Source organism: Garra rufa, chromosome 12 (assembly GCF_049309525.1).
Source record: "Garra rufa chromosome 12, GarRuf1.0, whole genome shotgun sequence".
NCBI lineage: Eukaryota > Metazoa > Chordata > Actinopteri > Cypriniformes > Cyprinidae > Garra > Garra rufa.
The window spans coordinates 45,319,322-45,344,344 of NC_133372.1; the positions used below are offsets into that span (position 1 = coordinate 45,319,322).

General features: G+C 33.8%; 1 protein-coding gene across 3 annotated transcripts in view; it reads right to left on the reverse strand.

Moving 5' to 3' along the window:
- Positions 1 to 25,023, reverse strand: part of cbfa2t2 (CBFA2/RUNX1 partner transcriptional co-repressor 2) — a 39,895-nt gene that overhangs the window by 12,145 nt on the left and 2,727 nt on the right. For 2 of the 3 annotated variants that reach the window (XM_073851204.1, XM_073851203.1), the window contains exon 2: positions 622 to 765. In XM_073851204.1, coding sequence (XP_073707305.1) covers positions 622 to 765 — 144 coding nt within the window. Of the gene's footprint in view, positions 1 to 621; positions 766 to 15,648; positions 15,807 to 25,023 lie in introns of those variants that run through there. The other variant, XM_073851205.1, reaches the window with a different exon arrangement.

Sequence of the window (25,023 nt, forward strand, 5' to 3'; positions counted from 1 at the left end):
GTTTGTGTTAAACTGGAAATTTAAGGTCAATTCAAGTTTGCATACTACAAATTGCAAATTTGACAAATCCAATAGGTCATATAGGTTTTCCATACATAAAGAAATTTGCTCTAAACTGCATTGAAATTATTTTTTCCAGTTCAAAATACATAAAATACTATGGCATCCATCTCTAATTCATTAGAATAGTCCAAAACTCATCTCCTTTTTCATTAGATGTGTTTGGAGTGGATATCACTGAATACTTTCAGTATATACTGCCGACTATTTTTTTAAAATAGCATGCAGATAAGATTGCATGATTCCGCAATGAACATTTCAAACTAGTGTTGCAACAAAGTTGCCACATAACCTCGTTAAATATGGCTTTAATCACTTCTGGTTTATAAATCACAGTGCAAATGGAAGGTCAAGTCAAGCACAATGCATACTGCAAATATTGACAAATGCAATAGGTTATTTGGGTATTCCATGCATACAGAACATTCAAATCCTGTGCACAGTAGGCATACTGTGGAAATTGTAGTATGTTATCCTATAAGACAAACTAGTGCCAATGTCACATACTATCTAGCACAGATAGCATGCATGTTTGAATGCAGTGTTGTGTGCGAGTCTCACATGCTGTGGTGGAGAAAGCTGCCGGTCGAGGTCCGCTGGGGTTAACGGAGGGTAGAGGGGGCATGATGGAGACGGTTGGTCTGGAATGAGTCTTTCCATCCACTGGGGAACCGGGCATGGCAGGAACGTTCTTCTCTGTACTGTCTGAAAAACCGCAGATATTAAGTTGGAGATTGACAGATCTCTTTTTATCTTCGGAATCACAAATGTTTCTGTTTGTTCAAGTAGAGATTTCCATTAAAACCCAATAAAGTCCAGCAGAATCGTGGCAGCAGTATGTCTCTGATCTCGTTCGCTCTGACCATGCAATCATTTCTTAACTAGATTCATCTTGCATCTCCCTCTAAAACATTCCCAGAAGCACCGGTGCAAACGAAGCAAGCTCAAATGTAGTCATTGTGTCTCATGCATTGATATGCAACTGATGCATTGATATGCAATTCATGCTTAAAGACACCTCGGCAATCCAATTGAGGCCGGAGCGGCATAAATTCTCTAATCTTAACCCTCGCACCCTTACTAAACCCATCATCTTTTCTGGTGCACACCAGATGTTTTCTGCCCCTGTTTAAGAACCGTGGAGTCCCGACAGCTGAAGTGCAAATGAACCAGGTTTTGTCCCTAGGAAAGAAAGGGTGATCATTGAGCTCGCTTAAGAATGAAGAATCGGGCCATTTCACGCTTGCTAACTGGGCTTCACAAAAGCCGTCAAGGGCTAAACGCATACTTTCTGCCCGTGAATGGACCACCAGGCCCAAAAGTCGTAGATCAGAGGCGCTATTGTTCTACAAGAGCCGTGAGAGAAGCTATCGGCCTCATTTGGAGTATATCAGGCTGCTGAAAATGCTTTTACAAAGGCGGCTAATAGACCCACACAGATCGAGTTGTCAAAGGTCATGAAACGCTTCTTACCAGACGACTTTTCATAGGCGGACGGGGCTTCTCTGGGTGAAAAGCGTGTTTTGTTTAATGTTTATTCATGGGAAACTAATGCAGTGAATGCGGTTCTCGCTGTATGGTTTTTAAATGGGCCTCTCCACTTAACAATGAAAAGTAAGGCAGCTTTTAATGGGATTGTTATAACGCTTCATTCGTACGTTTCATTGCATTTGCGATAAACCGATGAGTTCGTCACGTCGCAGAAACATAAGTGAATCTAAATTACATTTTGAAAGTTATAGTTAACATGCTACTATTTCTTTGTTTATATAATTCAATTTTACCTGTCTCTATTTATTAGTTGTTTAGTTGTGTATAAAGGCTATGATAGTTAACTATAACTAAAACCATAAAAAATCATTGCTTAATAATAAACTTAAAGTGAGATAAAATATAAATAAAATAAAATTTAACTTGTTTTAACTAGATTTGTTTAATTTTAAGTACTAATATAAATAAACCAAAACTAAAAATAATTCATAAAAACTATACATACATATATATAACTAAATTACTATAACTTTAACTAAAATTAAAGTGATAACATAAAATCTAAAAATTAAATTCTTAAAATATAGCAAAATATCAACAAAAACATGAAATATTAATGAAAATTAAAATAGTATATCAATGATACTAAAACAGCATTGTTGTCCATAAAGAAATCACTAAAATATTCACTAAAAATAAGACATTTTGTTTCTGTGAAAGGCCAAACCTACATAAACAGATAAATATACGCCTATTATTTATTTAGGCTATTTATTTATTTAATTTTAATTTTTTCGTCTCCCATGCATTACAATCAATGTTTCCAATCAATAGTAAAAACCATAAAAACCAACATGGGGTGAAATAAAATATTTTCAAATTAAATTTATTTCATTTCAGCTACTAGTTACATGTTTTGTTTAGTTTAACTTGAAGTACTAAAATAAATAAATAAACATTCAATAATAATTCAATTCAATAAAAACTATATAGAAATATTACAAAAGCTAAAAAAAAATTAAGTGGTAAAAAAGTGATACTTAAAGTGATAAAATCTAAAAAATAAAATGCAAAAATATAATGAAATATTAACTAAAAATATAAAATATTAATAAAAACTACAATAGTATATCAGTGGTACTAAAATAATGTTGTGCACTGCATTAAATCTAAGAAATCACTAAAAATATGTACAAAAAATAAGACAAATCATGTTTTTATGGAAGACCAATTTCCTCCATATATTCAAATCCCTCTTTCAGATCAATATTTTGCATAAAGAACATCAAATTTCAAAGGACCAATATATTGCATTTTGCAATTTACACTGGTTTCATGTATTGCAATGAATCAATGTTTTCATTCTGAGACTCCAACAAAACCATCGTCTTATCCCCCTGATCGAATGCGGTGCAGTCACAGGTGCGACACACTTTTGCACGCACACACGGACACGTAGACACAGATCTTGCGGTTTGCGAGCGCACCTGAGCCCCGCTCCGGGTCCTTCAGGCTGCCCCTCTTAATGCCTGACTAAAAAATCATACGCCAGCTTTTTTCCCCATTCCATGTACACCTGGTTCCTTCCTAGGAGGCAGGAAGTAGAACGCAGGAAGGACTGGGAGAAACAGGAAGCCCAGCCATTTGGGTTTGTGCCACACCATAGGATGTACACAAACCCTCCCGTATCCACCGTCTGTTAGCACAGATTAGCATCACACCTGCGGCGAACTACGGCTTAACCGACACTAGTGACTTAAAACAAGACGCAGTTCTACGAGTTAAGCTACATTAGATTAAGAAAAATTTCTAAAATCAGATTGGAGACATGTTTATTATAAAATATCAAAATATATTGCCTTGACTTTGGCTATTTTGAGATTTTGAAGTTTTTAAATCAAGCAATCTTGTTGATGTAATTAACAAATTCAATTTGGTTTTTTGGTGTAAAAATTGTGAAAAACAACCATTAATTATGATCTTTTGTCTAAGAATTGCACGTTTGTATCTCACAATTCTGGCTTTTTTATTAAAATTTGTGAGTTTATATCTCAGAATTCAGACATTTTTCTTGCATTTGCGAGTTTATCTCTCAATTCTGACTTTTTTGTCTGATAATTCCAAGTTTATATCTTACAATTCTGACTATTTTTCTAAAAAGTGTGAGTTTATATCTCAGAATTTAGACTTTTTTTCTTGCATTTGTGAGTTTATCTCTCAATTATGACCTTTTTGTATGATAATTCCAAGTTTATATCTTACAATTCTGACTATATTTCTAAAAATTGTGAGTTTATATCTCAAAATTCAGACTTTTCTTTTGCATTTGCGAGTTTATCTCACAATTCTGATCTTTTCTCTCAGAATTGTAAGTTTATATCTCACAATTCTGGCTTTTTTATTAAAAATTTTGGTTTTATATCTCAGATTTAAGACCTTTTTTTGCATTTGCAAATTTATCTCTCAATTTTTTTTCCTGCATTTGCGAGTTTATCTCTCAATTCTGACTTTTTGTCTCAGAATTTCAAGTTGACATCATTTCTGACTTTTTTATTAAACATTGTGAGTTTTATATCTCAGAATTCAGAGTTTTTTCTCACAATTCTGCCTTTCATTTGAAAAGGCCTTTCATCTCTTTAATTTGATCTTTTGTCTCAGAATTGCAAGTTTATTTCTCACAATTCTGCCTTTTTTTTAATTGTGAGTTTATATCTCAGAATTCAGAGGGTTTTTTGCATTTTCAAGTTTATCTCTCAATTCTGACTTTTTGTCTTAGAATTGCAAGTTTATATCTCACAATTCTGACTATTTTTCTAAAAATAGTGAGTTTATATCTCAAAATTCAGACTTTTCTTTTGCATTTGCGAGTTTATCTCTCACATCTGACTTTTTTTAATTTGTCAATTTGTTTTTGGTGTAAATATTGTGAAAAATAATTATAACAAATTATTAATATAATTTGAGTAATTGTGCATGCATATTGAACTTCAAAGTTGTAGTTGGCTAGAAAACAGCCCTAATTGTGAACCTGGAGCATAAAACCAGTCTTAAGTAGCACAGGTATATTTGTAGCAATAGCTAAAAATACATTGTATGGGTCAAGATTATCGATGCATACTTTATGCATTCATAAGGATGCATAATTGAAAAGAATAAATGATCGCTTATAAAAATCAAGTGTATTCGAACTATAGGTATCTCCAGCTCTCAAATTTGTCCTGTTTTGTGGTTTCAGGGACACATGGCAGGTGCGGAGTCTTTGGTTATCAGTCACTGAACTGCTGGAGATCTACGAGGCAGAAACATCCTCGCCTTCCACCTGAGACGGTCGCCACACACACACCGCATTAAACACACTTCCTCCTGCACAGCTGTGGTGCGGATCAGTGCGGAAGAACACACAGGTCTGTTAGCACAGCTCCAGGATATCTGTGCGGATCAATATTGATCTGCTAACAGCAAATGCGTGGCTTCCTCTGACTGCCACCTGTTCCACATCACCTCATAAAGCTCCAATACAGAGGAAAAATTAATGACTGCTATTATTATACGTCACTGTCAATATTAGCCGGTCATCTGACACATCTCACCTGATATAACATGTATTTAATTATAGCTTCACCACAGAGAAATTAAAAACGCATGTTACTGTTTTATTTATGTGTTCATGAATATTTTATGCATATTTATGAATATTGTATGAATACATAAAAGTTACAAAGATCATTATGCAATTACACTTTTTTTTATTATGATGTATATTTACCAAGCATAAAGTATAAACATTTAAACTATACGCATCCTGTTTGCCAGGTCAAAATTTAAATTCAAATTTAATTTAAATTCAGGAATTAATTTGAAATTTAAAAGGCAAATCTGTTTGAAATCTCAGATTGTTCTAGTTTTTTATTTCACCATTTAGATGCTCAAAATTGTTTGTTTATGAGTTTATATCTCAGAATTCAGGCTTGTTTGCATTTGCAAATTTATCTCTTAATTCTGACCTTTTGCCTCAGAATTGTTTATTTCTCACAATTCTCACTTTTTTTAGTAAACATTATTAGTGTATATCTCAGAATTCAGACTTTGCGTCTTGCATTTGCAAGTTGATCTCTCAATTCTGACTTTTTGTCTGAGAATTGCAAGTTTATCTTACAATTCTGACTTTCTTTATTAAACATTGTGAGTTTATATCTCAGACTTCAGACTTTTTTCTTGCATTTGAAAGTTGATCTCTCAATTCTGACTTTTTGTTTGAGAAATGCAAGTTAATATCTCACAACTCTGACTTTTGTTCTAAAAATCGTGAGTTCATATCTCAGATTTCAGACTTTTTTCTTGCATTTGCGAGTTTATCTTTCACTTTTGACTTTTTGTCTCAGAATTAGCAAGTTTAAATCTCAGAATTCAGACATTTTGTTTTTAAAATGGGTTCATTTCTGAGCCTACAATGAAACATCAAGTAATGCAACCCAATAACTATAATGTCTGACTAACTATGGTTCTTTATTAGGTTTCTGACAAGAAGATTGATATGCATATGTAATTGATTTCTCCTGAAACATATGAAAGCATAAACTGGGTTGATTTGGTTGTGAATACATGTGCTGACTCTGAGACTATAACCAAACCCATCTGAAAGAGCTTTACTCCCCCAAAACGTTAAACATTGAGGCACAAAGAGTTGATTTAAAAGCCCGGCCTGTCTTTGTTTAAAATGATATATGAATTTCCATTAAAAGCGCTTCAATGCGGCCAAAGCGAGTGTTTAGAAATCATTTAAAGAGTGCGGGACAAAAGCGCCGAGAGCCGCACCGCCTCCAGCCACACATCAGCAAAACAAACCCACACAGAGCTGCTTCCAGCCACGGACACAAAAGGGTTAAGCTATCAGATCATTATTATGTGTGTGTGTGTGAGAGAGAGAGAGAGAAAGAAAGAAAGAGAAAGAGCTGGGACGGATGTTTCTGTTTCCCTCCCCCTCCGTCTCCTTCTGTTCTTCCACCATATGGAGCTGATGGGGGTGCGAACGGACAGCTGGAGTCTCCAACAGTCACCTGTGTCCAGATCCCACCGCAGAACACAAATCACAAAGCACATTTCCTCAAATGTTTCTCCTAGACGTCACATGGAGACTTTCTGCTGCTCAGATGTTTCTCCTCAGGAAAAAAGACCCTAATCTCAAGGGTCCTCGTCTATGGAAGCTTATTTCTGCCACTGAATAAACATATTCAAATAATTGTGAATTTTTATCTTTTTTCTTGCAATTATGAGTTTATACCTCAGTTCTGACTTTTGGTCAGAATATTTAGTTTATATCTCATAATTCAGATGTTTTTTCATAGAATTACATGTAAATATCTTACAATTCATTGTGAGTTTGTATTGCATAACTTGGACTTTTTTTTCAGAATTGCAACTTTATATCTCTCAATTTGGATCTTTTTTTATCAAAATTGCAAGTTCTTGGCTTACAATTTGGAATTTTTTCCTTGGAATTGCAAGTTTATATCCCACAGCTCTGACATTTTTTCATAGAATTACAAGTTAATATCTTACAATTTAGACTTTTTTCCTGAATTGCAAGTTTGTATTGCACAATTTGGACTTTTTCCTTGGAATTGCACGTTTATATCTCACAATTCAGACGTTTCTTCATAGAATTACAAGTAAATATCTCACAATTCAGGCTTTTTGAACTGAATTGTGAGTTTGTATTGCACAATTTGGACTTGTTTTCTCAAAATTTCGAGTTTATCTCACAATTCTGATTTTTTCCCTCAGAATTACACATTTATATCTCACAATTTGGACCTTTTTTTCTCAAAATTGTGAGTTTATATCTCACATTTCAGACCTTTTGGCTCAGAATTGCAATTTCATATCTCAAAATTTGGACCTTTTTTCTCAAAATTGCAAGTTCTTAGCTCACAATTTGGACTTTTTCCTTGAAATTGCAAGTTTATATCTCACAATTTAGACATTTTGACTCAGAATTGCAAGTTTATATCTCACAATTTGGACTTTTTTCATAGATGTACAAATTTATATCTCACAATTTGGACCTTTGTATCACAATTCTGATGTTTTGTTTCTCAAATTTGTAAGTTTATATCTCACAATTCACTCTTTTTCTCAAAATTGTGAATTTATATCTCACAATTGAGACCTTTTTGCTCAGAATTTCTCAGAGTTTACATCTTGCAAAATAATAACTTTTTTTCAGTTGTGAGAAGTCCAAATTGTGAGCTATAAACTCACAATTTTGAGAAAAAAAAAGTTCAGAATTATGAGATATAAAGTCTAAATTCTGATGAGTTGAAAAAAGCAAAAATAATGCTAAAGGCAAACAACAAAATGCATTTATGTGACTCTGGACCAAGTCTTAAGTAGCAATAGCCAAAAATACATTGTATGTTTCAAAAATATCGATTTTTCTTTTGATGCTAAAAATCATTATGATATTAAGTAAAGATCAAGTTCCATGAAGGTACCAAACTTAATTTTTAATTAGTAATATGCATTGCTAAGAACTTAATTTAGACATTTAAGGTGATTTTCTCAATATTTAGATTTTTTTGCACCCTCAAATTTTCAAATAGTTGTATCTCAACCAAATATTGTCCTATCCTAACAAACCATACATCAATTGAAAGCTTATTAATTCAGATATAAAAAGTTGACCCTTTGACTGGTTTTGTGGTCCCGGGTCACATATAAAAAGTTGTCTACAATGTCTCAAACTGCGCTTGGATTTGCCAAGATACTGACACTCCAACCTCAGAAATGATCTGAGCTGCTCTCTGCATTCATTTCCTAGCTCTATAATCCAACCATTGTCTCGTTTATAGAATTTAAGCTGTAGAAACATAACCAGTGTAACTCCATGAAGTCTCCTGAGCTCTGAAACAGCAATAAAAGTTCCAGTGGGGAGGGAAAGAGGAAAATAGGAGTTTGACAGGAGGAGAGGAGAGGGAGGTGGGAGGGAGAGTTAAAGAAAGGAAGGCAAAACAAAAGCTGCACCTGGTGCCTATCAGTCCACACACACACACACACACACACATCTGCTGCTCTCTCGTTCGCCTCAGCAACAGGTCGAAGCCTCATGCATGCTGACGTCTGAGCAAATGACACCAGCACGTCCGCCTGCACATGTTCAGTCCTCTCATCTCTTTAATTAAATCATCACTTCTGACCCAGAGCTCATCAGTGTCAGTCACTTCAACTGGATCTATAGTCTGACCCTCAATTCATTGACCTGCCAAACCCATAGATTATTCAAATCTCTCAAGTGTATTAACTGGAAACAAATCCAGTTGCATTGAAGATCTAAAAGCACCAATAAGACAAAGATTGTTGCAGTATCTTTACAAGAAAGTACTATTCTAGTCTTTCTACATCCAAATTTCACATTTCATTCAATGCAATTTCTAATTCAACAATTTCTGTTGAATGTGAAAACGGTTCCAAAAAGTAAATCCTACACCTTTTTTCCTTGTGCATGAACAGAATGAGCTTAAAGTCAAAATCAAAGATGATTGGATTGTAAAGGCATGTTACAATATACCATAAAAATACTATGGTCTATGAATAGTAAACACAAAATACTATCATGTACCATGATCATAAGTTAATATAATAAGTTAAAAATGTTTACTAATAAATTTACTAAATGCATTAGAAAAACCCTGAAATACCATAGTACACGAATTTCAGTCACATGGTATATTGCCTTCTGAAATAACAAGACATTCTGAAAAGATCTTGATCTTTGCACAAAAACCTTTTTTTTTTATCAGTATTGCATTTGATGCACATTAACAGAAACTAAAATGAGAAATGTTGACCTGCAACTAAATGAAAAATCTGAAGCTGAAAAACTAAAATGACTAAAACTGGAAGAAATGTATATATAAAGAAAAAATAATAAAAATGACAAAAGCACATAACTAAATTACTAAAATTTAAACAAAATAAATATATAGAAATATTTTTTTAAACTTAAAAATGACGAAAACACATAACAAAATGACTAAAACTTAAACTAAAAATAAAATTAAATATAAAAATAAAATCATAAAAATGACAAAAGCACATAATTAAATAGCTAAAACTGAAACTAAACGTAAAAATAAGGTTAAATAGAAATATTTGTAAAAAACTGATAACAAAATGACTAGAAATTAAACTAAAAATAAAATGAAATTATTTATTATATATTTAATATATATTTTTTTAAAACAAGACAAATGACAAAAGCACATAACAAAATGACTAAATTACTAAAATTTAAACAAAATAAATATAAAGAAATATTTTTTTAAATCTTAAAAATGACCAAATCACATAACAAAACTACTAAAACTGAAACTAAAAGTAAAAATAAGGTTAAATAGTAAATATTTTTAAATACTAATAAAAATGAAAATAACAAAATGACTAGAACTTAAACAAAAAATAAAACAATTACTGTTTTTAAAAATAAAGTTAACAATATGACTAAAACTATAATTCAAATGAAAATGAAGATATAAAAATAAATGCTAGTTCTAGATATTAATAAATACTATAATAGCATATTAAAATAACTTTCTCAAGAAAGGTTTGAGACAAAATTCTAACAAAAATGTTCAGTTTATATTAATTTACAATGGTATTCTTCAAAGTACATTAGCAAAACCCTGAAATACCATAGTACATGAATTTCCGTATATGGTATATTACCTTCTGAAACATCACTGCTTGTTTTTGTTTGAGAAGGACTTCACACATTCACACACACACACACACACACACACACACACACACATAGATGCACATTTGCATGATTAAGTGAACGTTACTGACAAACTGATAACAGTAAAATCCACTAATAGGAAACTGCTTGTGTGTGTCATGACTAAAGTCGCTGTCCTTCAGTTCATCGGAAGCATCTGCTCTTTGAATTGCTGCCCTCCTGACCTCTGTGGGACTAATTGATTGGCCGGCTAATCAATCACTCACTCAACGGCTGCTCTGATTGGCTGCTTCCGCTTGATTTTAGAAACACAGAGATCAAGCGGTGGGTCTCGATAAGAGCCTGTTGAAATGTTAATGTCAGTGTTTCACATCTGGTCTGATAGAAGCAGGGTCTCCAGGACTGTTTCTAGCCAAAACTATCCCTCGACCAGCTGCATTACGTCTCATGCCTGATGCTCAACGTGTGGGAGAAAAATACTCCAGTCCAGATGTACAACAAGCTGTCGGCTATCTGGACTAAATCGTGACAATATATTTGTCACTTATGGGCCCTAATACTTGCTAATACTTTACCATGGTAAATCAAACCGTACTGAGGTGTATATCAAAGTACTAGCTCAGTCAGTTTTGGTATTGTTAACTAAAACTATAAAATTAATTTTAAAATCTGAAGTTGAAGAACTAAAATGACTAAAACTAAAACTGAAAGAAAATGTTATTTAAAATAATAAATTAATACAAATGACAAAAGCACAAACAACTGAAATCAAAATAAAGTTCTACAGAAATATATTTAAAAAATTATAATAAAAATGACAAAAGCACAACATTTTTAAAAAGCTAAACTAAAAAACTGAATTAAAACAAAAGTGCAACAGAAAAATTAATAAAAATAAAAAAGCACAACAAAATTACTAAAGCTGAAAAACTGAAATAAAATTAAACATAATAATTCTAATGAAATGGTAATAAAAATGACAAAAGCACAAAGCAAAATGATTGAAAATTTAAACAAAAAAATAGAAATATTTAAAAAATAAGTCATAAAACTGACCAAAGCACATAACAAAATTACTAAAACTAAAACTAAAATTAAATATTACAAATATTAAAAAACGAATAAAAATGACAAAAGCACAACATTTCTAAAACCTAAACTAAACATAAAAACTGGAATAAAACAAAAGTGCAATAGAAAAAACTAATAAAAATAAATAAGCACAACAATATTACTAAAACAAAAAAATATATAAAATATAATAATTCTAATAAAATGGTAAAAAAAATGACAAAGGCACAAAACATTTCTAAAAATGAAAGTAAAAATACAGAAATATAAAAAAAGAACTTAAAACTATAAAAAATAATAAAAAATAATAAATATATAAATAAAAATATTTAAAAAAATATTTAAAAAATGACAAACGCACATAATAAAATGACTAAAACTGAAACTAAAAGTAAAAATAAGGTTACATTTAAACATTTAATGAAACAAATAATAATGAAAAGGCACATAATAAAATGACTAAAACTTAAATTAAAAATAAAATAAAATTGAAATATAAAAAATAGGAATTCAAATGAAAACTGAAGATATAAAAATAAATGCTAGTTCAAAATATTAATAAATGCGATAATAATAGTATACAAATAACACTAAAGTAACTTTCTTGAGAAAGGTTTGAGACAAAATCCTGACAAAAATGTTCCATATGCTTTTTATGTGAATTTACAGTGGTATTCTTTGTAAAGTATGAGGTAATTTCCTTGATGCACTAATCATTCAGTACCATAGTAAATATCAAAAGAACCATGCTTTTGCTACCATCATCACTCTCACATGCACAGCCAGCGCTGTGTCAAGCTCCGTCAGATCTTCTCTAATTATGAGGCCCTTAAAGACTAACCGTCTTTAGCTAGACTCCTCCAGGGCCCCTGAGGGCCTCCACAGAGTGCTGTTCGGGGTCATCGAGCACAAGCCACCCAACGCTACATCTTCACTAGGGCTACTAGAGACTGTTGTGATGTCCGGCAGACCCTCAGACCACACAGCAGGTCAAAGTGGGAGTGAAGAAGGACAATGGTGTGATTGAGAGCCAGCCGCACACACCGCCATCAGACGCAACAGTCAAACGGTTGTTTTAAGGCTAATCGGTCGGATCAGCCGCTGTCTTGATGACAAGACGACAGTTAGCGTTGCTTTAGCAGAGCTAATGTGGAACTTCCTGCCTTCAGCGTGACTCGACAGCTGCTCTATGGATGTGTGTGTGTGACATATTCATATGCTTTTGTAGGTGAAGCAATATTTACCATCATATATAGTACTTTTAATCAGCGAGGATGCATTAAATTAATTAACAGTGAAAGTAAACACATTAAAAATGTAAAAGAAACTCTTGAAAACAAAAATGTATCATGGTTTCTGAAAAAAATGACACTGAAGGCTGGAGTAATGACTGCTGAAAATTCAGCATTTCACCACAGGAATAAATTATATTTTAAAATATGTTACAATAGTAAGGTGTCATTTTGAATTGTAATAATATTTCACAATTTTAAATGTATTTTTGATCAAATAAATGTGGTCTTGGTGAGCAGAAGAGACTTTCGAAACCAACCACGAACTTTTGAACAACCATTCCAAAGTTTTGGGTCAGTAAGTAGAAATTAATAGACTAATATTATTGGAAAAGGATACAATTAGGATTTCCATTTCAAATAAATGCTGTTCTTTTTTTAAAGGATTCAAATAATCTTCAAAAGTAATGATGCTGAAAATTCAGCGTTTCATCAGAGTAATAAATTACATTTCATATTATATTCACATACAAGAGTTGTTTTAAGTAGAAATACTATTTCACATTTTTTAATGTATTTTTGATCAAATAAATACACCCTTTGTGAGCAGAAGAGACTGTCAAAACTTTCATCGCATAATCTTACTAACCACAAAATTCTGAACAACCATTCCAAAGTTTTGGTCAGTTTAATTTTTCAAAATTGATCAAAAATGACAGAAAAGACATTTATAATGTTTCAAAAGGTTTCTAATTCAAATAAATGCTGTTCCTTTTTAAGGAATCACATAATCTTGAAATCCTCACACTGAAGACTGGAGTAATAATGCTGAAAATTCAGCTTTTTATCACACCAATAAATTACATTTCATATTAAATTCACATAGAACACAGTATTTTAAATAGAAATAATATATCACAATTTTAACGCATTTTTGATCAAATAATTGCACCCTTGCTGAACAGAACAGACTTTCAAAACTATCAAAAGCATTACATAATCTTACCAACCACAAACCTTTGAACAACCATTCCAAAGTTTTGGTCAGTAAGTGGAAATGAATAGACTAATTCTATTCAAAAAGGATGCATAAAATTAATCAAAAGTGACAGAAAAGACATTTATAATGTTTCAAAGGGTTTCTAATTCAAATAAATGCTGTTCCTTTTTAAGGAATCACATAATCTTGAAATCCTCACACTGAAGACTGGAGTAATACTGCTGAAAATTCAGCTTTTTTTCACACCAATAAATTACATTTCATATTAAATTCACATAGAAAACAGTTATTTTAAACAGAAATAATAAAGCTAAACAATAGAAAAAGCAAAAACATAAAATAAAACACCAGAAACAGTGCTAAAATCATGTGCTTTATCCTTAAATACAGAGGACTAAGACACTGGATTCCAGTCCAATGCTGTGAGAAAACCAGAAAAGCAGACAGCATGTCTACAGGGAAAAAAGAAACACACACACACGCTGTGCTGTCAGCATGACGGTGTGCAGTCCTTCTCTGCTGTGTGTCTGTCAGAACGTGGCTGTAGATTGTGTTAAGGTGACATACAGCAGACCTGCAGTAACACACAATGCTCAGTAAACAGATTCAGTCGCTTTCTCCTGGACTGCAATGTGATTGAGCTAAAACTAGGTTTGGATTTGCCAAAGTCTGCAATGAAAAGCCAGATAGCTCGATATGAACTTCTGTCATTTTACGACAGCAAGCTCCATTAGCGCTCCAGAGGAACAACATATCTCATTTTGAACCTTTTCATCCACTGACCTATCCATCAACGCTATACAGTCCTTACTTCATGACAGTTAAACGAGAGGTAAAGCAGGTTTGTTTCATGAAGCAAAGCTTGCCGCTGGAGTCAAAAACTCCATCTCTCTCCTCCAGCTGGCATCTCATCGCAGTTCATCGCACCTCAAGCTCCTGCCACGTGGAAACGCTTCAACCAGCGAGATCCCGTTTGAGTTTTCCAATTATTCATCAGCGAGTATTTTTTTACAAATTATTTTTATAGAAAATACACTCTCAAAGAGTTTCCAGCTGATGAAATTTTTCAGAGCGGAGTAGAAAAAACTTTCCATGATGTTATTCATTTCCATGACTGACCTTCTTCAGGCTCCCAAATCGCTGTTTTAAGGTTCCCTGATTATTTCAAGTTTTCCATGACCATAAAAGCATGAATCATCTCTATTATGTGAATATAAAAACGGTGTTACAAATGCTATTCAGTAAATCTGCATTAGCTGTTTTATAGCTGTTTATAGTATTATATATTATTATCTAAATAATAGTATATATAATTTTTTGTAAACAATGTTTTATTGAGTTTTTATTTTAAACAAAAATATAAAATTAGTACAATTATTTATATAAGTTATATTCAAGTATAATATAATAAATAAAAAATTGAATTAATATATAATTTAGATGCACTAAGCGGTTGGACTATGACAGCAGTGCATTTGTGTTTTTTAAAACAATTAATAAATTCTAATAAATATTATATTTTGTGAACAATGTTTTATTGAGTTTTTATTTTAACAATAAAAAATTAATAAAAAATTTATATAATTTATTTTCTATTTTATAGTCTATAATATAATATATAAATATTATATATTAATATATGAATTAATATATAATTTAGATGCACTAAGCCGATGGGCTAGAACAGCAATGCCTTTGTGTTTTTTAAAGCAATTAATAATTTCTGTATGGACATGATGTACTCAATAATGTACTTAATGTGTAAGTCCTTGCAAGATACAAAAGATGAGTAAATCAAAACAGTACTTACTGAGAAGAAAGTACTGTGGAAGTACCATAGTAAAGTGTATATCTGATATATACCACAGCAATAAAATTGATTTACCATGGTATTTACACACAAGTGTGACATAGACCCTTTAATCCACACATAATGCACCATGGTAATACTATATCTGAATATTTACCATGGTACAAACACAAAAACCTTATATCTACAGCCTTTGGATCCAAAACAAACATCCAAAGCCATGAAAACACACAGATCAGAAGCTCACCTCCTCTCTATGATAGTCCGCTCTGCTCGTGTCTTATTCCAAACAATGTAAATCACTCTGCTTGAGTCGCTTGCTCTCTCTTCATATGTGAGGCATGTGTCTGAAACTCTCTCACATATGTGAGCGCTGCAGTCCGAGTCCTTCCCACCGCCAGCGAGGCACAGATGGACTCCAGATGGGTTATGGGATTTAGAACGTCTTCCACGCCTCCCTCTCTATCTCCCTCTCTCGCTCGCTCTCTCTCTCTGCTGATGTCACCGCCCAGGTCACGCCCACTGCATGGCTCCTGGCCAATCAACCGCTGCTCTATTCAATACATTAAACTAGAGGAGACTCATTAACATAAGTAACTGCTCTGGCACTCAAAGGCTAAACAAAGTACATGCCAATTGAAGGGAGGGGAAGCTACCCATAACACCTCACGCTGTGTGTGCCGTTACTATAGGATGAACTATTCAACTTCTTGTGCTGTTCACATCCAAAAAAGTACGATTTTATTGCTCAGAGTTGCTCTTATGACAGCTAATTGATGTTTCAAGTAACTCTTTTCCAGATGTCTCTTGTAAAATTGCTTAAATTTTTTTTTTTAGCTAGTTATAATACTATAATAACAACCATAATAACTTCCAATTGTTACATTTTTATAGTCAAAATAATAATACAATATATAAAACTTTCATTTAATTATGTATTTGCTTGTTTCGCGTGCTTGGGCATACAAAAGACAATTCAAAAAAATATTAATAAACACTTCTAGTGCATGTCAGATCATTTTCTTTTCACCTGGGGGTGAGCGAGACAAAGTTTAACCAAATCTGACATGTAATAAGAAACATTATCTACAATATGGTCTCATGTGGCACATGCTCTCTATCTCCCTCTCCATCTACATCTAGACAAATAAACAGAGCCCTGACTAGCGGCCAATCGCTTCTTCTGTCCAAAAAGAAAGTCAAAAACGCATGACCTCACTCTTAGAGATTTCTCAAGCCTTTGGCATCACAGAGAGAATGAAACCTGATACAAGCAGAAATAACAAGAATTCATCATCTATAGTGAAAGAGCGATTATCGCCTCATAACAGAAGTTATCATTTAGCCTAATGTGAGATTCTAAATCAAGCTATTTTTGGTGACACAGAAAGCAAACTCCAAAAGTAGCCAAATCTATAAAAAATGCATGAATGGAGGGAGTAAAAATCCAAAGCATGATGTAAAACCTGTTGATTGTGTGCAAACGGTGATCTGCGCTCTTTAGGGAGTGTGTTTTGGCCTGCTATTCGAGTTAATGAGCGTTAACACCAGCGCCCTTCATTTGCATGTAAATGCACATCTATAAAGCTCAGCTAAAACAAAAAAGGACTTTCCGCTCTGAAATGCATCTGAAAGGAGTGCATAGCCATTACACCACATATGGAGATGCTGGAGGACGCCACAGAAAGTCTGTTTCAAATTAAAAAGCCTGGTATGACAGAACGTTAGCTCTGTTTTAAATTGTGCTGCCTACCTAGAGAGTATTTTAAGGCAACAAACATGAAAGCATATGCTGCCTTCTAAAATGCCTTATCTTAGCCAAAATCTAAAGGAGTATTGTGTTTTACTTCAAGGAGAAGCCAATAGCAGAATGCACTGACATGCACTGATGGCAGATAATGTTCTGGCAATGCTATCTCAATGTTATGATCTAACATTCTTTCAGTAATGTTAACAGAATGCTTCTTCTAGTAATTGGTCTTATAGTAAAACTATAGCACAAGAACATTTAAGCTGAAGCGTTTTTCTGAAATATTTTAGCTGGATGTTCTTAATTTTTTAAATGTTACTATTTGTTTCAGAGAACATTCAAAAGTAACATTCGCACAATGTTTGCAAAATGATTGACATTTTGTAACATTGGAGAACATTTAGAAATAATGCTTAATGGGAAAACATTCTTAGAACAAATTTTGTTTATACAAAACAGTTCTAATTACAGCTGCAGTATTTTATCCAATATTGTGTGCTGTGCATTTTGGTGTTTATTAAGTACATGCTGAACTAATAAAACAAATGTCAAGATCATTAACAGCAAAACTGCATTGGTTGATGAGTCTCATCATTTAATTCTGTATGAAAAATTCCCTATAGAATAGCTCTGTTCATAAACGTGCTGTTTAGAGAGTATTTTAAGGCAACAAACAACACAAAACCAAATGCTGCCTTCTAAAATACCTCATTTTAGCCAAATTCTAAAGCAGTATTGCATTATACTTGAAGGAGAAGCCGATCCCAGAATGCACTATGACAAACATGCAGGGTGGCGGACAAAGCAAGGGAATCACATTTTATAAATATATTCCCAGCAAACAGGAAATGTTCTCAGAAGGTTCTGGCAAGATTTTCTGAGCATTACGATCAAACGTTCTTCCATTAGTGTTAATTGAATTCTCCTTCAAAGTTATTTGGCCTTATTATGTTTTCAAAGCATAATTTATACATTGTTTATGGAACGTTTATTCTGCAACATTTAAGCTGCACATTTTTTCAAATGTTAGGATTTGTTTCAGAGAACATTCAAAAGTAACATTCGCACAATGTTTGCAAAGTGATACAATGGAATGTTCATTTCAAGTTTTGAAACATTTAAACACTCAACATTTTGTAACATTGGAGAACATTCATTTAGAACCAATTAGAATGGTCCTTTAAAGTTATTTGGCCAAAATTTAGCACAAAAATTTTATTTATACATTATTTATGCAACATTTTAGCTGGAATGTTTATGTGACATTTTTTAAATGTTACTGTTTGTTCAAAAATTCAAAAAGTAACATTCGCACAATGTTTGCAAAATGATCCAATGGAATGTTCATTTAGAGTTTTGAAACATTTAAACACTGGACATTTTGTAACATTGGAGAACATTAAGAAATAATGTTTAATGGGAACTTCAGGAAAACATTCTTAGAAGAAATTTTGTTGGCTAGGTTTACACAAAACAGTTCTTATTACAACTGCACTAAATTACCCAATATTTGTGTGTGTTTTGAATTTGTGTGCTTATTAAGAGTACATACTAAACTAATAAAACAAATGTCAAGATCTTTGACACCAAATAGCATTGGTTGATGAGTTTCATCCTTTAACTTTGGGAGAAAATCTTCCTTTAAACACATGATACAGAGCACAGGAGCCTATTTCTGAATCGTTACAATCCTTTACTTCCATCTGCAAGACGTTTCCTCCATCTGTGAACGTAACGCAGCAGGGCGACAGATGTGAACACACTCGACCTGAACTCACACACACACACACACACACACACACTGCATGGGCTGCTGTTCCAAATCCACATCCAATCTCCTCCACAGCAAAATCTCTTTCCAAGCACTTCTCTGCGTCCGTCAGTCTCTCTCTCTGTGTTTGTAGTGGCATTCCTGCTCGGCTCTCGGCTCCAGTGTGTCTGGCCGCGCTGCACGCCTGGGAGCCATTAGTTTAAGTAAAGCCTGACACACACACACACACACACACACACACACACACACACACACACACACACACACACACACACACAGTTTACTTTTAGACAGATATAATGACCATTGAATGACCAGTATACACAGCAATTCTTTCTCATTACCTGAATCTAAAACACAAAATCATCACATATGCAAATATTTGACTTCATTAAGTTTGTCCCTCAGAATCATTTAACAAACGCAGCTAACAGGCAACATTCTCCTAACTTTTAAAGTTAGAACAAAATGATCTGAAAGCAATGTTTATGGAATGTTCCTTTATTAATAACTTTATTAATAGTTGATATTCAGTCTAGGAATGTTAAAAGATAACATTCGTACAATATTAAACATAAATGTTCAAATATTTTATTTTGAGTAAAAATAAAGTTAAATATAATAACTGGACATGTTTTTAGAAACATTTCAAAACAATGATTTCTCAATGGGTTTAGAACCTAAATTTGTTGATGCTTTGTCAGATGCTAAAAAAAAAATAGTAATAATGTTTATATAACATATTATGCAATACGGTCACATGGCCTCACAATACTGCATGTTTAACTATCTTAGAAATAAAGATGCATATTTAGCATTTTCTGCTTTATTATTTCACTAAAAGTGTCAGAGAACAGCAGGTCGGTTATCTTCATCTGAGCCGACCGCATTCACCGTCCTTGCGAAAGTTTATCCGAGAATCGCTTTTCAAAGTGACAAGAAAATGACGAGGAGGAATTTACGGCTGATGTGAAGTACATGTGTGTGTGGACAGACAGAGAAACACACACCGCTCCATACCGAAGAGGTCAAATCCCAAACCAGGTCTGGTGTAAACAACCTCCCGACTATATTTAAGACTTCTGATATAATAGTCGACACAAATAAATGACACACAGCAGCCACAGAAAAACATGTGAATGTCATTGCATTAAACATCACAAAAACAAAAAAGAAATTATTAAGACTTGAAAATGATAAAATATAAAATATTGCATCAGCATTTTAGAGACCTTTGTGACTTCATCAGTTAATTTTAAATACTTGATATTTTGTTTTCCAGTGCAGTGGCATTCATACATTTGTAAGTGTGATTTACACGTCTAAATGTTTCTGAGGCTGTTGCATAATGACCGAAGGACGTGGGCAGTGACCTTGAGCCTGATTTGGAGGTGTGTGTATATATATATATATCAGATCCAAGTCATCCTATTGGAATAAAATGCATCCGGAATCTCATCCGAGTGGGATGAAAGCATGGATGAGATAACGCGGCTGTAATGGGGATATTTTTTTCCGACAAAGACACAAAGAGCTCTGTGTCGGGCCTGTATGTGTGGGATCCATGCCGAACGAAATCTAAGACACAAGATGAGAGAAAGAGACCCAATAAAGGAGACTGTGTTCACATACTGCTTACAAAACTGTATAGTGCACATAATGCAGTGCTATTATATTGCTCATAATATGTATGCTGCATGCAATATGTATGGCAAATGCAATCTTTAATGTATTTAAAAATTATTTATAATGCATGCAATATATATAGAAAAACAGCTTAAAAACATGGAGAAAAGCTTGTTTTGGTGGACGTTCGAAGCTGCTCTATATCTCTTGTTCTCCTACACCACACCTGTGTTTATTCTGAATTCTCGGTCCATTTTTGGCCTCAAGGCAAGAGAGCAGCTGTGTTATTGGCACAAACACACACACACACACACTCAGAGCCACACACACCTGTGTTTGCAGGTGGTTCAGCTGGAGTATGTATAGAGAACACCTGGAGAGAGAGATAGACAGAGAGACAGAGAGCGAGCACCCATGGGGCTTTTTACGCTGTAAACCAAGGACTTAATTATAGTTGTGCAGATAAGAAGGGAAAGGGGATCTCGCATGTGTGTGTTTGTGTGTGTGTGCATGCCTAAGGTTGGATTGCAGGATCTGTTCAGGCTTGTCAAGACCACCGTTTCCCACAATCCCTTTGGCATGTTTACCAGTGCTGGAATGCCTGGGTCGTTTTGGAGAATCGGTTCTTTTAAGCGGCTTGTTCAAATCAACTGATTCCCCAGTTACTTATATCAGTTTTAAAACTTAAACTAAAGGAAATGAGAAACGTCTTGGCAACTAGCTGAAATAAAATTATTTTAATTTAGGGCTGTGAAATTCATCGAAATTCAGTTTTGATTTCGATTTCAGCGTCAAACGATTAAAAAAAATTCTCAGACTGAATTTAATTTTTCAACTTTGTTTGTAAACCAGTTCACCTAGAATAACTGACTCACGAGACTGATTCATTTCCACATCAGACATCCCTCGCGTGAGACATAAAGGCTGCGCTTGCTTCACATGCTGGTAATCACACTCATATTCAGAGTATTTCATGGGAAAGATATCATTACAGCCCTCTGGACTCACACACAAACAGACAAAAATAAAGCTTCTCATTCACTGTCACATTCATTCAGAAGCAGTACTGCCAAATATACAAGAGAAATATAATGGATCATTGAAATGTGACACAGACATCCTGTTTAATGCGGCAGTATTTGCCTGAAGCATGAGAAACAGTTGGGAATACACACATATACACACACACACACACATTAGGTCTCAATGTCAAAGCTCTGGTAAGTTCTCACAGTCTGGACTGAAGGCGATTTTTATCCCCTTTTTTTTTATAGTCCATCGGCCACTGATGGCCACAAAACAGCTGGATTTCCCATCAGCCTGAGAGAGAGAGAGAGAAATAAAGGATCGGACAGAGAGACAGGAAAAGAAAACAAGTAGTGTAATGTAACCGCTGGATTTATTTTCACTTTGTTTCATTTTTAAAATAAGCATTTTATATATCATTTTTCAAAATATACTGTAAAATATTAATATATCAAATTAAAATCTGACAAAATAGCATTATTTTAGTTTAACTGAGATATTATTTTTTATCATCAAGTTTTTTATTTTTTTATTTTTTTATTTTTTTTTCGTTTTAAATTGAAAGTTTTAGTAATTTTATTATTTTTTATATTTATATATATTTTTTATTTCAGTTTTAGTTATTTTAGTACATCAAGTTTAACAAAAAAAAAAAATTTGTTTTATTTTATTTGATTTCAATTCAAGTTTATTTTTTTAAGTAATGAAAATGTTTTTTATGGTTTTAATTTTAGTTTCAGTAAATTATAAAACCATGATTGTGATGCAAAACAAAACATGTGTATGCATCATTGTACTATTTGTTTTATTAAATTTACTTGATGCTAATTTTAATTTAAAAAGATTATGCCCAGATGTGATTTTCATTAGCATTTACATACAAGATTTTGAATTTTTTTTTATTATTATTATTACTGTTTTTTTTTTTACATTACGGTAATTAAAATGTGGGAGATAAATTTATTTTGGGGGTGAAATAGCACCTGGATACTTGATCAAGAGATTCAAGCATTTCTTGAATCAGATTCTGGAACTACAGAAAGTCTTCCTGACACAGAAACTGTGGGTGGAGGAGGTGGAGGGTTCGTTCTCAAGCGGTGTGGATGGTGGGGGTCCTAAAAAGCTTTAATGGCATGATAAGCCCCTTTCACAAGCTCTTAAACGCTCCTCCCTCTGATAGACTCCTCAATGACTGGCGTCTTTGTCCCTCTTTAAACTCCCACCGCTGCAGAGAGAAGCAGAAAGTTCAGAGCGCGATCACCGTCCCGAAATAATCCCGCCACTCCAAACCCTCCAAACTCCAATTGCTTTGTTTTCACAACAGCCGGATCAGCTGATAACCATCAGCCCCGCGAACCATCGCAGAACAATTCAAAAGACAACAAAACACATCGCTGCTTGAGAAATCTGTTGTTGAAACTGCTGAAAAAGACCTTTAAAGGGACATTTTTAGCCAAAAATGATCTTTCTGTCATCATTTGTTCACCATGGGTTTCTTTCATGAGTCACAAACTTGATGTTTCTTTGTAGTTATTTGTAATATATTCTAGCAATTCTCTGAGCGAAAACTGTTTCTAAGTAAATCCAATGCCAGTTTTTTCATTCTAGTTGGTGATGCAGAGATGTCAAGCTCCAAAAACAACTAAAAAACATCCATATGACTTGTACGCAATATTTCAAGTCTTCAGAAGTCATGTGATAGTTTTGTGTTCTCAAAACACAGCACTTCGATACGCATTATGGCTTAAATTCAGTGATGTTGAGAGCTTAAGAGATGAGAAATTTTTTGTAAGCCAAAACCTGGAAACGAGTTTAGCATTTTAGGTTCCATCGTCCCCAAATTCAATGGGAATTTTGAATGGGTTTTTGGTCAAATGCCTGAAAAAACATCTGTGGTGAACACAAGTGCAAGATACTTTCACGTATTATTCTACCACATAAAACACTAAAGTTTTACTTGTAAGAGGCAAACAAGTGGCTAAATGGCACTGCAGAAGTTGTTGGAGACATTAAACATCATCATGTTGAACACAAAATTCATCTAATCATTTTCACAGCCTTACCGTGTTTATAATCACGCTCTTGCAAACTATTCTAACTCAAACTTTCAGAAAAAATGTTTTTACATCAAAACTAACACAGCTGTTGGAAATCATGTGACTGTGGTGTTGTTTATTCAGTCTTCAAAATTCACTTAAGTTATGTTAACAAGTCATTTCCTGTTGCCAACAGGTGGCGCTATGATTATGAGAGAATATTGGCCTTCAGATATGTTCAGGCCAGGACTCGATATCGAACGTATGAAGTTTAAGGCATTTTATGGCTGAGTTATAACAACTTCCTTTTCCATGGCGAAACATCAACGAAAACTCAAGATCTTCGCGATTTAACATGGCAAAGGCCTTTAGATTAAACTGACCAACTATAATGTTGATATCATTAAATCTCTAGGAGAAGTTTGTTACAGTGTAAAACATGCCCCTTCCTGTTGCCAGGAGGTGGCGCTATGACTATAACTGAATATGGGCATGTAGATGTCTTCAGGTCAGGAGTGTTATCACGCATGTGAAGTTTGGGGCAAATTGGACATTGTATGCCTGAGTAATAACAACTTCCCGTTTCATGGCGAAACATCGAAATCTGTCAGGCCGCCACGAACACACCATCCAACGAAAACTCTAGATCTTCGCAATTTAATGTCACATGGGCCTTTAGATTAGATTCACCAAATTTGGTGTTGATCTGAATAAATCTCTAGGAGGAGTTCGTTCAAGTACGACACCTGAAAATGGCAAAAATAAAGAAATTTGCTGAGAAAATTAAAAATAACCGACTTGCTGTTGGGTTTTGGATTTTGCTCCAAGAGACTTTTTTGTAGGTATTGGTGTGTTACATGTGTGTACCGATATTCGTGCATGTATGTGAAGCATAGCTCAAAGCAGACTCCGCTGAACGTGTATAGGTGGCGCTATCATGCCATTTTTCCAGACCCACTTGTGAAACCCATATCGGACATAAATTTTCGCCAGTTCTGATGTGTGTGCAAAGTTTCATGAGTTTTCAAGAATCTTGATTTTGATGAAAAAATGTATGAGAATCAAACAAAGAAACCAACTAAAAATCAACTTTTGTCAGTTCCAATAATCAAATGGAAAAGCCAATGGAAATTGGCATTGATGGTTCCATCGAACCTTCTTTTAAAATGTTTTTCAAACTGGTTCTTTTAAAAACTGTTCGCTGAAAGGTTTTTCGGGCAACCAAAAATGGTTCTTCTATGGCATCACTGGAAAAAACACCCTTTTGGAACCTTTTTAAGAGTGTAGGTTTTTGTCAAGGAAGCAATGGTGAAAGAATATATCAAATTGGGTCTCACGTGTCTTGTAACCAATCGTAACTCGGCACCATTGAAGAGCACAAGTCTAAGGACTTTAGAGCAACATGTGGTTGAG